General features: G+C 40.8%; 1 protein-coding gene across 4 annotated transcripts in view; it reads right to left on the bottom strand.

Moving 5' to 3' along the window:
- Positions 1–2978: 2978 nt before the first annotated feature.
- The window catches only part of Adcy10 (adenylate cyclase 10), an 85325-nt gene continuing 72147 nt past the window's right edge, over positions 2979–16156 (bottom strand). For all 4 annotated transcript variants that reach the window (XM_076941529.1, XM_076941528.1, XM_076941530.1 and 1 more), the window contains 3 exons: positions 15684–15879; positions 5710–5898; positions 2979–3286 (listed from right to left, as the gene is read on the bottom strand). In XM_076941529.1, coding sequence (XP_076797644.1) covers positions 3125–3286; positions 5710–5898; positions 15684–15879 — 547 coding nt within the window. In that variant the 3' untranslated portion in view covers positions 2979–3124. The remainder of the gene's footprint in view (positions 3287–5709; positions 5899–15683; positions 15880–16156) is intronic.

Below are 16156 nucleotides of genomic sequence, written 5' to 3'. Positions count from 1 at the left end.
TATTTACTCATTAATTTTGTTTTTTTTTTTGAGACAGGGTCTCTTTCTACATAGCCCTAGCTGTCCTGGAACTCACTATATAGATCAGGCTGGTCTTGTTCTCATAGATCTGCCTGCCTCTGCCTCCTGAGATCTAGGATTAAAGGCATGTGCCACCAGTGTGGCCTCCTGTTTGTTTGCTTTTGTTTTTGTGTTTTTATTTTTAAAAGTTTATTTATTTTTAATATGTATGACTGTTTTGCTTGCGTGTATGTTTGTGCATCACATGCCTGTCTGGTGCCCTTGGAGACCAAAAGAGGACATTAGATCCCTCGGAACTGGAGTCCCAGACAGCTGTGAGCTGCTGTGTGGGTTCTGGCAATCAAATTCAGGTCCTCTGGAAAAGTAATCAGTGCTCTTAACCACTGAGTCATCTCTCCAGCCCCCAATACTTCAATTTTAAATAAAATAGTTCATAGAGTACAAATATCTGTAAAAGCAGGGGAAATTTATAATTAGTCTATTTTGATATGTAAATTTTGGTTGTTAAAAATGCCTGTTTCCTCTTCTGCTTCTGTGACGGTTTATATATGCGTGGCCCAGGGAGTGGCACTATTAGAAGGTGTGGCCCTGTTGGAGTAGGTGTGGCCTTGTTGGAGTAGGTGTGTCACTGTGGGTGTGGACTTTAAGAACCTCATCCTAGCTGCCTGGAAGCCAGTCTTCCACTAGCAGCCTTCCGATGAAGATGTAGAACTCTCAGCTCCTCCTGCACCATGCCTGCCTGGATGCTGTCATGCTCCCACCTTGATGTTAATGGACTGAACCTCTGAACCTGTAAGTCAGCCCCTTATAATGTTGTCCTTATAAGAGTTGCCTTGATCACAGTGTCTGTTCACATCAGTAAAATCCTAACTAAGACACTAATCTTTACTTAATTAAGCCAGTCAGTGTTATTGATTATTTTAATTTTTGGTGTATTACATTTATGCAATATAATGATGTCACATTTATGTGAAGTACAGATGATAAAAAGCATTGGATGGTAATGACTAGTAGGGTTTTTTTAATATTTTATTTATATTTAAGATGCCATCCCCTTTCCCCATTGCCCCTCCCTAATGACTAGTAGGTTTGAGTGATATGATCCAGGAGTTTATCTTTAATGGCTTTACCTGAAGCCTGCTTCAGGCTTTGCCTGAAGGTCATCTCTCCTGAAGACTGCTGTCCTGTCAGCTACTCTGTACCAGATCCTAGGACTGAGCCTTGCTGGCAGTGCTGGAAAGTTCGTATTTGGTTCCTGCACTCACCAAGAAGAGACTTAGTCAACAAGGGGAAGTATAAGTCCACGTTCTTAGGAAGAACCGTGTGTCTGGGAGCCATCTGGAAAGCTGATGGGCAGGCTAGATCTTCAGTGCTTGCAGGAAGGAGCTACTGGTCCATAGCCTAATTATAATTTATCTTCAGCTCTCTTTAGCTCCCTTAAGAGCGACTTCTTTCCCCCTGCTTTGCATGTGACCTAAAATCCGTGTGATTGGCAGGTAAAATCTTTAATATGTTCATAGTAATAGACCACTAACTTCCACCAACAAAATAGTTAAGAATACCGACAGGCTGGGTAGGGGTGGCGCACGCTGTTGATTCCAGCGCTCCGGAGGCAGAGGCGGGCCGATCTCTGAATTTGAGGCCAACTTGGTGTACAGAGTGAGTTCCAGGACAGCTGAGGCTACACAGAGAAATCCTATCTTGAAAAGACAAAACAAAAAACAAACAAAAATTGTCAGATAGCATCTGAGGCGCATTGCAGAGATTTCCCTGGTTTGCAGTAACCTGCATTTTTACTGTTTGAAAAGTGCCTTGATTCACACCTTTCTTTGTTCAGTTCCTAAAAAACTTTGTGAACCCAGTACCACATTGAGACCCAAGTCTGCATTCCCAGGTCATGCTCACCTGTATTTGGCTCCAAACTAAGCCATCTCTTATCCCTTTTGAGAAGTCTTCTCTAATTTATTTGATCCTACTGTACATCAAAATGTAGAAATTACAGCAAAGCAGAGTGCTTGTGGTCTCGTGTCTTATGAGTTCCTCGTTCTCCTGCCCTAGCCTGTCTCCCTTTCCAGCATGGCAGGGTGCCAGGCTCTGTGGCTAGCCTTGTGACACACAGGGGTCTGTCTCATGCCCTCTGTGAAACCTAATTATATTATCAAGAGAAAAGATACACAGCCTTGCCTTTGTGCCTGGGAAGTAAAGATGAATGCTAACACATATTAAATGTTTCTTATGTGCTTACAAACTTAGAGCATGTAACCACATCAAATTACTCTTTCTACTTAAAGCAGTTATTTCTACAGATTCGAAGTGACCGTGGAGCACCACCGTGGCTCTGGAAGCTGGCACAGCAAACTGTATTCTTCCTGATCTTGCTGCTTCAGGATGTAACAGAGATTTGACATTTGCAATACGGTGCTACCTCCAGGCCATTGCGAGCACTGAGGTTGGTCCCTGGCACCCACGGAAAGGTGGAAGGATAGAACCAACTCACAGATGTTTCCTCTGACCTCCCTGGCATGCAAATGCATGTGTACACACTGTGTGCATGTGCATGTGTGTGTATGTGTGTGTGGTGTGTGTGCGTGAGAGAGAGAGAGAGAGAGAGAGAGAGAGAGAGAGAGAGAGAGAGAGAAATATTTAAATAAACATTTTCAGACTAACACATTAACTAGAAAACAGTTGCAAGTTGCAATGCAGGATGTCACATTACCTTGATATTAGTATTTCCTGTACTAAGGCAGGAGAAGGGAGCAGACTGAGGGCTGGAACACCTCCCAAGGGAGGTGTTTAGTGACTACTAAAACCAGTCCTCCTTACCCTACTGCAAAAGCCAGAACATCCGGACACGACCTGTGCTCATTATGGTGCTTTAACACGCACCCCTGGGTAGAGTTAAAATGTTAGTGACAGGCACAACATATGAAGCTGTATGTAGAGCTGCATGTAACTAAGATAGTGAAAAAGCCCACACAGGTGACTTGAAAAAGCCCCACCCAGTCTTTGGTACACCTGGGCATGCTGGCTGTGCAGAGAGCACAATAACAGAGCACGGAACGACAATGGTTCTTACTGCAATCTTTGTTCTCATTCATAATTATTAGAAAGGATTGTCCAGAATGTTAACTCTCATCAGGAACTTGTTCTTTTGAACTTCCTGAAGGGTTACGTTGCCTGATACAATTTTGTCCCATGATGGAAGACTCAAGACTGTCTGAAACCATTGATCTCCTGTTAACTCAGAGGCTGAGTACCACCATTCCTGAGAGAAGGAAAGAGAACAAAGGCGTAGTCAGTACTTTCAGCCTGCAGAAGACTAACCTGATTCCAGAAACCGTAAGGTGTCCTTGAGCTTGTTTTGGTTTGGGACAGGGTCTCACTAGCAATGCTGGCTGGGCTAACCTTGAAGTTAGGCTGATTCTCCTGCTTGCCTCTGTGTCTGGAGAGCTACAGTTATAGGCTTGTACTGCCATGCATGGCTCTGGCTCCATTGAGCTTTTGAAACCGAGGGGGATCCACAGACAAAAAATGAATTCTTTCCTTATTCCTTTTCTTAGTTTATTTTCCCCTTCCTTTCTTCCTTCCTTTCTCTCTCTCTCCTTCTTTTCTTTCGTTTTATAAGATGATTCCATGCAACCAAAGCTGACCTTGCATTCTCTGTGTAGCTGAGGATGAACTCCTTGAACTCCTGAACCTGATCCTGATCCTCCAGGCTCCACCTCCCAAGTGTTGGGATAACAGGCACCAAATGACAGAAATTATTTTTGTTCAAATTAGATCTTGGACACATCTTCAAATAAACACACATAGCTGCACATCCAGTCTCTCATTTCACAGTGCTCTGCGGCTGCTGAGCCTACAGTTTACCTTTGAAGCATTCACGTGTGGAAAGAGAGCACAGGGTGGGGACACATAGGACAGATGGAGAGTGGAGGGGACCAGAGAGATGGGGAGATTGTGCTAAGGGGGCTCGAATGAGCGGATTCTCTGAAAAAACCTGAAAGCTAAGAAGAAACTCATAAACCCACATTATGGGTATAGACCGTGTTTTGGTACAGCCGGCAATGATCGCTATAGTTGGAGTGTGTGTACATCCTTACCATCCACACCTTGGAGCTCACCCCCTAAGGTGGTAGTATTGGAAGTCAGGGCTTTGGGGGATTAGGTTCTAAGGGCTTTGGGACGTATGTCCTAGTACATAAGAGCAGGACAACTTTCTCCCCTCCATTCTTTGGACAGGCAAAAAGGAGAGAGAAGAGAAAGACAGGAAAAATTAAGAGAATACTTTCCTGGAAAGGAAGGAGGCTCTTACTTCAGAGCAGCAGTTCTCAACCAGTGGATAGGGACCCCTTTTAGAGGCTGGGTGACCTTTTAACAAGGGTCACCTAAGACCATCAGAAAGCACAGGTGTTTACATCACGATTCACAACAGTAGCAAAATTACAGTTATGAAGTGGCAACAGATATCATTTTATGGTTGGGGGTCACCACAACACGAGGAGCTGAATTAAAGGATCACAGCGTTAGGAAGGTTTAGAAGCACTGCTCTAGAGTCTGGTTGAAGTTAAGAACGGCCACTCAACTAACAAATGAGCTGTGAAGCTTCCTGCATAAAGACAAGTTTCCTTTCCCATAGAGGGATCTTAAATATGAAAACTAAGACAGGAGCGATCCATGCTGAAGATCCCCGAGGGACTCTGAATGTGGCTTTGCTCCTTCCCTAGCTGTGAAGCTGCAGATTTTTGGAAACCTCAGAAAAAGACCATAAACTTCATCTGCAGTTAGAGAGAGAGAGAGAGAGAGAGAGAGAGAGAGAGAGAGAGAGAGAGAGAGAGAGAGAGAAAGGAAAAAAGAAAGAAAGAAAGAAAGAAAGAAAGAAAGAAAGAAAGAAAGAAAAGTTCTTAATATCCTTGCTTAGTCCTGGTGACAGAGAGTGTCATACAATCCAATACATCTCCAGGAACCACCTTTGGACAATGCAATTTCAGAAGCTACCAGACCATACAGTATGAAAAGCTCAGGAAATTGTGTGTGTTATCATTTTCCTAAGCGCTATAAACACCTGTGCTTAAATCCATGTTTAAGTCTCTCTCTGTCTCTGTCTGTCTCTTTTGAGATAGGGTTTCTCTGTTAGCTGTCCTGAAACCAACTTTGTAGACCAGGCTGGCCTATGAACTCAGAGACCCACAAGCCTCTGCCTCTGGAATGCTGGGATTAAAGACATGTGCCACCACCATCTGGCTGAGCCTCAAAGTCTTCTCAGCAGCTATATAAGAATCCTAGCTTCATTTGAGTGGAGGTCTCTGAAGGGAATTCCTCAGGCAACAGGTGGCAGAGTGGGGCTGTGTCTCTGGTTCCTATGCCTTCTGCCACTGATGGGGAGTACATAGCCAGAGGTACCGTCAATGAGGAACTCATCATCAGATATTGAATTCTAGCACCACGGTCTTAGACTTATAAGCCTGCAAAACTGTGAACTCTAAACTTCTCATAAGTGACACAGGCTGAGGTATTTTGTGATGGCAGCACAAGTGAACTAAGATAATGACCTCTGATACCTCCTAAAACCCCACTGACAAATGCAAGAGTAAGCACACCTTCCCCCTGCCCCCTGCCCAGTATCCTACAAGAGTGAGCACCCCCCACCCTACACACACAGTAGCCTGCTGGCTGAGGGTACATTACCTTGCTCATGCTCAGCCAACATTTCTCCAGCAAATTTCCCTGTGTCTCAGAAAGCTCCAATGCTGTGTTCAGGAAGAAGTCACAACTGTGCCCATCTCCCATTAGTATGCAGACATAGGCCATCAGATGGTAGAGCCTTGGGTAGAAGACAGGGCCAGTGGTATTTTGAGCCACAAGGGTCTCTAAGGCCTAGGGAAAACAAACAACAAGTAAAACTTGAGGCTGGAGATAGAGATGGCTCTGATGGTCAAGTGATTGTCAACATGAGTTCAGTTCCTAGAACAAACATTTTAAAAAGCATGGCAAGGGGCTGGAGAGGTGGTTCAGCCGTTAAAAGCACTGACTGCTCTTCCAGAGGTCCTGAGTTCAATTCCCAGCAACCACATGCCAGCTCACAGTCATCTGTAATAGAATCTGATGCCATCTTCTGGTGTATCTGAAGAGCGCAATGTACTCACATATGTAAATTAAATAAATAGATAGATAGATAATTTTTTTTTAAAGCATGGTAAGACCCAGACGTGGTGGCACGGCCCTTTAACCCCAGCGTTTGAAAGAGGGAGTCAAGAGGGTCTCTGTGAGTTCCAGGTCAGCCTGATCTACAGAGCAAGTTTCAGGACAACCAGGATTACATAGAGAGTTCTGATATATATATATATATATATATATATATATATATATATATATTACTACTATAATAGCCTGGCATGGTGTCATAAGCTTATAATCCTAGCCTATTACTGAGGCCTATCCCCATAGCTTCCCCAGTAACCACACACCACTGGAGACACCTCACACTGTATCTGTGGATTTGTTTGGGTCATGGGAATATTACCTCGGTTTGTGGGGAGGAACTACAAGACAGTTCATAAAATATTGAAACTCACCAGCAACTTTTGACCTTAGATGTTGGCATATCCTACAGATCTGTAGTATCCCCAGGTGTGATAGCTTAGGAGTCAATGTGATCTGAACTCAGTCACATGAAGAGATGTGAGGGATCACAATGGAGAAGACTGTCTGTCCTAAAATGGATCCTGAAGTAAAATCATTTCAAGAAAGTGGATACCAAAGATCTCGGGTGGAGAAATTTGTTGTGAATGTGTCCTTAGCTCAAGCTCAGATAAAAGAACTTAAATATGGGCTCAGCAGGTGAAAGGCCGTCATAAAGATGACCTTTGATAGCGTTCCATGAACTCCACGGGCACCTTGTAGCATGAACACACACACTCTCTCTCTTTCTCTCTCTCTCACACACACACAATAAATGTAAATGCTTAAATAAAAGAATTCTAGGTAGAGAGCACAGCTGAATTAAGCATCATTCTCACACAAAGGGCTGTCTTTCTGGGGGATCTTGACCTCCATAGATAGGGAAGGAATCGAATGTAAAAGTCTCTTAAAAAAAAAAAAAAACAAAAAACAGTACTGTAGAGATCTTGGGTTTCAGCTCTGCACCCAATCCCACAAAACTAAGAGGAAGCAAGGCTCTCAGGAGCTCTAACCCTGACAGTATCTTAGGTAAGGAGACAGCAACTCTCGCCCTAAACAGGGAGTAACTGGGACCAACTGGGATGCAGGAATTCGCTCCTGGCCTGGGGCACTGGTTCCTTCTGGTCTTCGCCCGAGCACTGAGCAGATCTTGGGCTTCAGCTCTAACCCCAGCAGCAACACCCACCCCAAACAGTTCTGACACAACCAAGATAATAGGAAAGACAGGCTCCAGTCAGAGACAGTGCAGGTAGCACTAAGGAGATCCAGATGGTGAAAGGCAAGCATAAGAACACAAGCATCAGCAACCCAGTGTACTTGGCATCATCAGAACCTAGTTCTCTCACAATAGAAAGTCCTGAATTCCCCATATCACCAGGAAAGCAAGATTCAGATTTAAAATCACTTCTAATGATGTTGATAGGGGACTTTAAGAAGGACAGAAATAACTCCCTCAAAGAAATACAGGAGAACACAGGTAAACAGGTAGAAGCCCTTAAAGAAGAAACACCTTAAACAATTACAAGAAAACACAACCAAACAGGTGAAGGAATTGAACAAAACCATCTAGGACATAAAAAATAAATAAAGAAATCACAAAGGGAGACTACCCTGGAGATAGAAAACCTAGGAAAGAAATCAGGAGTCACAGACACAAGCATCACCAACAGAATACAAGAGATAGAAGAAAGAATCTCAGGTGCAGAAGATACTATAGAAAATATTGACACAACTGTCAAAGAAAATGCAAAGTGCAAAAGTTCATAACCCCAAACATCCAGGGAGTCCAGGACACAATGAGAAGACCAAACCTAAAGATAATAGGTATAGAAGAGAGTGAAGATTTCCAACTTAAAGGGCCAGTAAATATCTTCAACAAAATTATAGAAGAAAACGTCCCTAACCTAAAGAAAGAGATGCCCATGAAACATAAGAAGCCTATAGAATGCCAAATAGACTAGACCAGAAAAGAAATTCCTTCCATCACATAATAATCAAAACATCAAATGCACAAAACAAAGAAAGAATATAAAAAGCAGTAAGAAAAAAAGGCGAAGTAATATATAAAAGCAGACCTATCAGAATTACACCAGACTTCTCACCAGATACTATAAAAGCCAGAACATCCTGGACAGATGTCATACAGATCCTAAGAGAACACAAATGCCAGCTCAGGCTACTATACCCAGCAAAACTCTCAATTACCATAGATGGAGAAAGCAAGATATTCCATGAAAAAAACAAATTTATACAATATCTTTCCACAAACCCAGCACTACAAAGGATAATAGAGGGAAAGCTCCAATACAAAGAGAGAAATTATATCCTAGAAAGAGCAAGAAAGTAATCTTCTTCCAACAAATCCAAAAGAAGATAGCCACACAAACAATGCCACCACTAATAACAAAAATAACAGGAAGCAACAATCTCCTTTCCTTAATATCTCTTAACATCAATGGACTCAATTCCCCAATAAAAAAATATAGAGTAACAGACTGGATATGTAAACAGGACCCAGCATTTTGCTGCATACAGGAAACCCACCTCAGTGACCTATCTTAGAGTAAAAGGCTGGAAAACAATTTTTCAAGCAAATGGTCCTAAGAAACAAGCTGGAGTAGCCATTCTAATATTGAATAAAATTGACTTTAAACTTAAAGCTATCAAAAAGGATAAAGAAGGATATTTCATACTCATCAAAGGAAAAGTCAACCAACACGAACTCTCAATTCTGAACATCTATGCTCCAAATGCAAGAGCACCCACATTCATAAAAGAAACCTTAGTAAAGCTCAAAGCTCACATTGCACCTCACACAATAATAGTGGGAGACTTCAACACCCCACTCTCAGCAATGGGCAGATCATGGAAACAAACTAAACAGAAATACAGTGAAACTAACAGAAGTTATGAACCAAATGGATTTAACAGATATCTATAGAACATTTCATCCTAAAACAAAAGAATATGCCCTTTTTCTCAGCACCTCATGGTACCTTCTCCAAAATAGACCATATAATTGGTCACAAAACAGGCCTCAACAGATAGAAGAAAATTGAAATAATCCCATGCATTCCATCAGATTACCATGGACTAAGGCTGGTTTTCAATAATGACAAAAACAATGGAAAGCCAACATTCACATAGAAACTGAACAACACTCTACTCAGTGATAATGTGGTCAGGGAAGAAATAAAAAAAGAAATTAAAGACTAAATATGATGTGTCCTCATTTTCATTAAATTCTAAATAAATTTAATGAAAATAAAATTTAATAAATAAATTTAGAATTTAATGAAAATGAGGACACATCATACCAAAACTTATGGGACACAATGAAAGCAGTGCTAAGAGGAAAACTCATAGCTCTAAATGCTTATAAAAAGAAACTGGAGACAGCATACACTAGCAGCTTGACAACACACCTGAAAGCTCTAGAACAAAAAGAAGCAAACACACCAAAGAGGAGTAGAAGGCAGCAAATAATAAAACTCAGGGCTGAAATCAGCCAAGTAGAAACAAAAAGAACTATACAAAGAATCAACAAAGCCAGGAGCTGGCTCTTTGAGAAAATCAACAAGATAGATAAACTCTTAGCCAGACTAATCAGAGGGCAGAGAGACAGTATCTAAATTAACAAAATTAGAAATGAAAAGGGAGACATAACAACAGAAACTGAGGAAATTAAAAAAATCATCAGATCCTACTACAAATCTTATACTCAACAAAACTGAAAGATCTGGATGAAATGGACAATTTTCTAGACAGTTACCAGGTGCCAAAGTTAAATCAGGATCACATTAACCATCTAAACAGTCCCATAACCCCAAAAGAAATAGAAGCAGTCATTAAAAGTCTCCCCACCAAAAAAAAAAAAAAAAAAAAAAGTCTGGGACCAGACAGTTTTAGTACAGAGTTCTATTAGACCTTCAAAGAAGACTTAATACCAATTCTCTATAAACTGTTCTACAAAATAGAAACAAAAGGAGCACTACCCAATTCATTCTATGAAGCCACAATTATGCTCATGCCTGAACCACACAAAGACCCAACAAAGAAAGAGAACTTCAGACCAATCTCCCTTGTGAATATCAATGTAAAAATACTCAATAAAATTCTCATAAACCGAATCCAAGAACACATCAAAACAATTATCCATCATGATCAAGTAGGCTTTATCCCAGGAATTCAGGGATGATTCGATATATGGAAATCCATCAATGTAATCCACTATATAAAACAAATTCAAAGAAAAAAAACCACATGATCATCTCACTAGATGCTGAGAAAGCATTTGACAAAATTCAACACCCCTTTCATGATAAAAGTCTTGGAAAGATCAGGAATCCAAGGCCCATACCTAAACATAGTAAAAGCAATATAAAGCAAACCAGTAGCCAACATCAAACTAAATGGAGAGAAACTTGAAGCAATCCCACTAAAACCAGGGACTAGACAAGGCTGTCCATTCTCTCCCTACCTAGTCAATATAGTACTGGAAGTCCTAGCCAGAGCAATTAGGCAACAAAAGGAGGTCAAAGGGATACAAATTGGAAAGGAAGTAGTCAAAATTTCACAATTTTCAGATGATATGATAGTATACTTAAGTGACCCCAAAACTTCCACCAGAGAACTCCTAAACCTGATAAACAACGATAGCAAAGTGGCTGGATATAAAATTAACTCAAACAAACCAGTAGCCGTCCTCTACTCAAAAGATAAACAGGCTGAGAAATAAATTAGGGAAATGACACCCTTCAAGATAGTCACAAATAATATAGAATACCTTGGTGTGAATCTAACCAAGCAAGTAAAAGATCTGTATGACAAGAACTTCAAGTCTATGAAGAAAGAAATCAAAGAAGATCTCAGAAGATGGAAAGATCTCCCATGCTCATTGATTCGCAGGATTTATATAGTAAAAATGGCCATCTTGCCAAATGCAACCTACAGATTCAATGCAATCCCCATCAAAATTCCCACTCAATTCTTCACAGAGATAGAAAGAGCAATTCTCAAATTCATTTTGAATAACAACAACAACAACAACAAAAACAAAAACAGGATAGCGAAAACTATTCTCAACAATAAAAGAACTTCTGGGGGGAATCACCATCCCTGACTTCAAGCTGTACTACAAAACAATAGTGATAAAAACTGCATGGTACTGGTACAGAGACAGGCAGGAGGATCAATGGAATAGAATAGAAGACCCAGAAATAAACCCCCATACTTATGGTCACTTGATCTTTGACAAAAAAGCTAAAACTATCCAGTGGAAAAAAAGACAGCATTTTCAACAAATGATGCTGATTCAACTAGAGGTCAGCATGTAGAAGAATGCAAATCGATCCATTCTTATCTCCTTGTACAAAGCTCAAGTCCAAGTGGATCAAGGACCTCTACATAAAACCAGATACACTGAAACTATTAGAAGAGAAAATGGGGAAAAGCCTCGAACACATGGGCACAGGGGGAAAGTTCCTGAACAGAACACCAATGGCTTATGCTCTATGATCAAGAATTGACAAATGGGACAAAATAAAACTGCAAAGCTTCTGTAAATCAAAGGACACTGTCAATAGGACAAAGCGGCAACCAACAGATTGGGAAAAGATCTTTACCAATCCTACATCTGATAGAGGGCTAATATCCAAGGTATACAAAGAACTGAAGAAATTAGACTCTAAACAATCAAATAACATTATTAAAAATGGGGTACAGAGCTAAACAAATAATTCTCAACTGAGGAAACTCGAATGGCCGAGAAGCACCTAAAGAAGTGTTCAACATCCTTAGTCATCAGGGAAATGCAAATCAAAACAACCCTGAGATACCACCTCACACCAGTCAGAATGGCTAAGATCAAAAACTCAGGTGACAGCAGATGCTGGTGAGGATGTGGAGAAAGAGGAATACTCCTCCATTGTTGGTGGGACTGTAAGCTGGTACAACCACTGTGGAAAGCAGTCTGGTGGTTCCTCAAAAAATTGAATATAGTATTACCTGAGGACCCAGCTATAACACTCCTGGGCATATACCCAAAAGATATTACAACATACAACAGGGACACATGTTCCACTATGTTCATAGTCGCCTTATTTATTATTATAAATATTTCCAGAAGCTGGAAAGAACCCAGATGTCCTTCAACAGAGGAATGGATAACAGAAAATGTGGTATATTTACACAATAGAGTACTACTCAGCTATTAAAAACAATGAGTTCATGAAATTTTTAGGCAAATAGATGGGACTGGAAAATATCATCCTGAGTGAGGTAACCCAATCACAAAAGAACACACATGGTTTGCACTCACTGATAAGTGAATATTAGCCCAAAAGCTCACAATACCTAAGATACAATGCATAGACCACACGAAGCTCAAGAAGAAGAAAGAAGACCAAAATGTGGGTGCTTTCGTCCTTCTTAGAAGGAATATCCAAATACTCAACCAGAGCTCCCAGGGTCCAAACCTCCAGCCCGAGAACACAAAGGGAGGGACTCATGGCTCTGCCTGTATAGGTAGTTGAGGATGGCCTTGTCAGGCATCAGTGGAAGAGGAGGGCCTTGGTCCCTGAATGTTTGGATTCCCTAGTGTTGGGGAATTTGAGAGCAGGGAGGTGGGAATGGGTGGATGGTGGGGGCACACCCTCATAGAAGTAGGAGGAGAGGGGATGGGATAAGGGGTTTTGGGTGGGGAATGGGAGAGGGGATAACATTGAAAGATAAATAAAATATCCAATAAAAAAAACAGATAATGGATCTGGTAATTGTAGTTGAGCAGTCAAGACTTTTGTCAACAATTTATTATGGGGATTTCCTATAATCGTCAAGGACAAGGTATTGTGGAAGAGGCCCATGGAACTTTAAAAAGATTGGTGAGACATACTGTTGCTGAGACAAAGAATGATGCTGACCTGTGAGCTTGCTGAGTGCCCTGACAAGGGTGACTGAAGTGCTGTATTGGACACATGTTCCTGACCCGCCTTTGCTTGACTATATCCCAGATGGGACAAGCTGCCTTGCCTCAAGTTTTTAGACCTTGTGGGATAGAGAATCAAAAAGAGAAATTATAATGTCTCTTGTATTTTTCTTAAAGGTGTCCAGCTATTAGGACTCAATCATGTACTGGTCTAGAAATCAATCCAATATGGGAAATAACAGTCTACATTTGGAAGGCTGGATCTGAACATTGTCAGAGACATATTTGGAATTTAGCTGTAGTTCACTATAATGTTATGATAGCAAGAGATAATTTTGGGACAGGATCTGGATTTCAAACAAGGGTTAATGCATGTTTTAAGGCTCTTTTAGTTGTCAAGCTAAACTTGGTTTTGTCTCTTCTACAGTATTTATTGTAAGTTGCATTGACTGTATAATTTCCAACAGAAATTATAGTGTTAGTGTGTTGAAACCTGGAATGTCTGTTATGAGGGTCTAGCAACCAGCTTTTGTCTTACTGCCCTGAGTATTAGAAAACCTTAATTTTCTGAAAAAAGCTTGAAAGTGCTGGAAGAAGTGAGCTAGGCTTTAAGTAGAAGCAAGAGGGTAGCAGGCTGGATTATTGCTGGTATAACAGCTTTAATTTCATTAATTGCTAGCACCACTGCATCTGCAATAGCATTGACACAAGGAGTTAAGACAACTATTTTTGTTAACCATCTAGCAAAAAAAAATGTTACTAATGTATTGAGTATACAAAAGGATTTATATAAGTATCTGGAACAATGAATGATGCTCTATAACCTATTCAAATTATCTGAAGAAGGTTCAGGGTTCAAGAGTTAGGAGCCATCCCAAGTGTCATGACAAATATCATTGGAGTAGTGTTACTTCTAAAATTTACAATGATTGTCATTATAATTAGAAAAAAGTTTAAAGACACCTGTAGGATATTTGGCATAATTCTAACACCTCTCTGGATGTTTTAACTTTGCATAGGGAGATTATGAATTTAAAGAATGCTGTTCTGTTGAGCTTTGATGCTGCGGATAGTGCCGATAAAATTATCCATGGCCTGAGGTCAGTATTTCCATTTTAGTCAAACCTCAGGAATGGCATATATAGCTTGATCAGGCTAGCCTTTCTTGTCCTGTAAATACATTTATTCCTGCCCATCGTATTAAAGCTTGTTTCTAACTACATCAACAGGCTGGCAACCAAAGTACATGACTTGAAACTGATAATGGACCCCAGACAGAGTTATTAACAGGCTGGCAAGTGAAGGACAGGTAAGATTCTGCACAGAGCTTTAGCAACCTAAGACAGAAGTGCATTGTCTGTGATAATGCATATTCCACAACTGGTAAGGAAGGCTTTCTTGTCAGAATGATCTAAGACAGGCTCAGCTTACGCAATAAAAAGCAGGAGATGTGGAGAGCTTTTAGGGCTGCCTGGCAGGAATCTGACATAGGACAAGGACAAGGAAATGGACTGCAGGCAGGAATCTGACATTGGGCTGGAACAAAGAAGTAATTTCAGGCAGAAATCTAAATCCTAGGCTAAAACAAAGAAGAAATTTCAGGTAGGAATCTAAATTTTAGGGTAGAACAAAGAAGTCATTATAGGCAGAAATCTAAATCTTAAGCTAGAACAAAGAAATAGGCTTCAGGCATGAAAATGACTTTGGGTTAGGACAAGGAAGTAGGCTCAGATACTTTGATCATTCTGATAAGACCTTAGAAATAGTGATCACAGAAGTGATCATGGGACTCTATTGTCATGCATATTCTTTGATTATCTGAGTTTATTGTCTTCCTTGTTCCTGGACTATTTACATTTATTGTATTGCTAGTTCCTCAACCTAGAACTGACCTTAATACTTGCATGTAATTTAAATAGTATAAAAGCAAAAAAGGAGGAGGAGGGATGGGATAGGGAATTAATTGGTGGAGGGAATGGGGAAGATTGATGGCATCTGGAATGTAAATAAATAAAATATCAAGTAAAAAAAAAACAGTACTGTATAAAACAATGTAACCATGGAAGTCATTGAGAGTTCTATTTGACAGCAAATCTCAGCAAATGGAAACTCATGGACACATGCAGGAAACTTGAGCAGTGGTATCACACAGTGTGTAAAAAGTTCAATCTCTAAATTGTGCAGTTACAATTGTGTTTTTTTCTTTTAATTAAAAGTTTTATTACATTTAGTGTGTGTGTGTGTGTATGGTCACATGCACTACAACATATGTGTGGAGGTCAAAGAATGACTTTCAGGGGTTGGTTTTCTACTTTCACTCTGTAGGTCTCATGGATCAAATGCTGCCCATCAGCCTTGGCGGCAAGCACCGTTACCTGCTAAGCCATCTCTCCAGCCCCCCCCCTTTTTTTTTGACTCTTTAGGAGGATCGTCTTAAAAATAAAGCTTTTAGCATAAATATGTACAAATTCTGTGCTGAGAAGATAAATTAGCCAGGAGGGTAGATAAGAATCCACTGGAGGGGGGATTGTGCTGCAAATCAGGGGGCAGGCCTCACCTTGAGTAGCTCCACCCCACTGTCCTGAGCGTTCTCAGCCTGCTCTTCTATTTGCTTCTGAAGATGGAGGACTTGCCCTTCCATGTACCTAGAGATTCCTTCGTAGTAAAGAACTGTTGGGGTTCTTCGTGTCACTAGATTTTTGGCTCTATTGGAAAATTTGTAAAAGTTGTCCCATTCTTGAAGTCTGGCATACCTGCAATGCCAGAGAAGACAATTTAAAATCAGTATGGCTCTCTGGATGGGCTGGTTTCCTGACAGACCTCTGTGGGTGCCAACTTTCAGTATCTTAGACCTCTACCTGCCTTGTGTCTGAAACATCGGGATGTTAGGTGACATGAATCCGGGAAAGGATGGAATCCTGTGACTCAGGAGGGACAGAGAGCCAGCAGGAGCACACATGGCATGCTGGGCACTATCCATTATGCTCCTTGGACTCTAGGAAGTGAGACAGGTCACACATTTCGGGCTTG

The sequence above is a fragment of the Arvicanthis niloticus genome, chromosome 10 (genome assembly GCF_011762505.2).
Source record: "Arvicanthis niloticus isolate mArvNil1 chromosome 10, mArvNil1.pat.X, whole genome shotgun sequence".
In the NCBI taxonomy this organism is placed as follows: domain Eukaryota; kingdom Metazoa; phylum Chordata; class Mammalia; order Rodentia; family Muridae; genus Arvicanthis; species Arvicanthis niloticus.
Note: the sequence above shows the minus strand (reverse complement) of the source record. Positions and strands in the feature narration are given on the sequence as shown.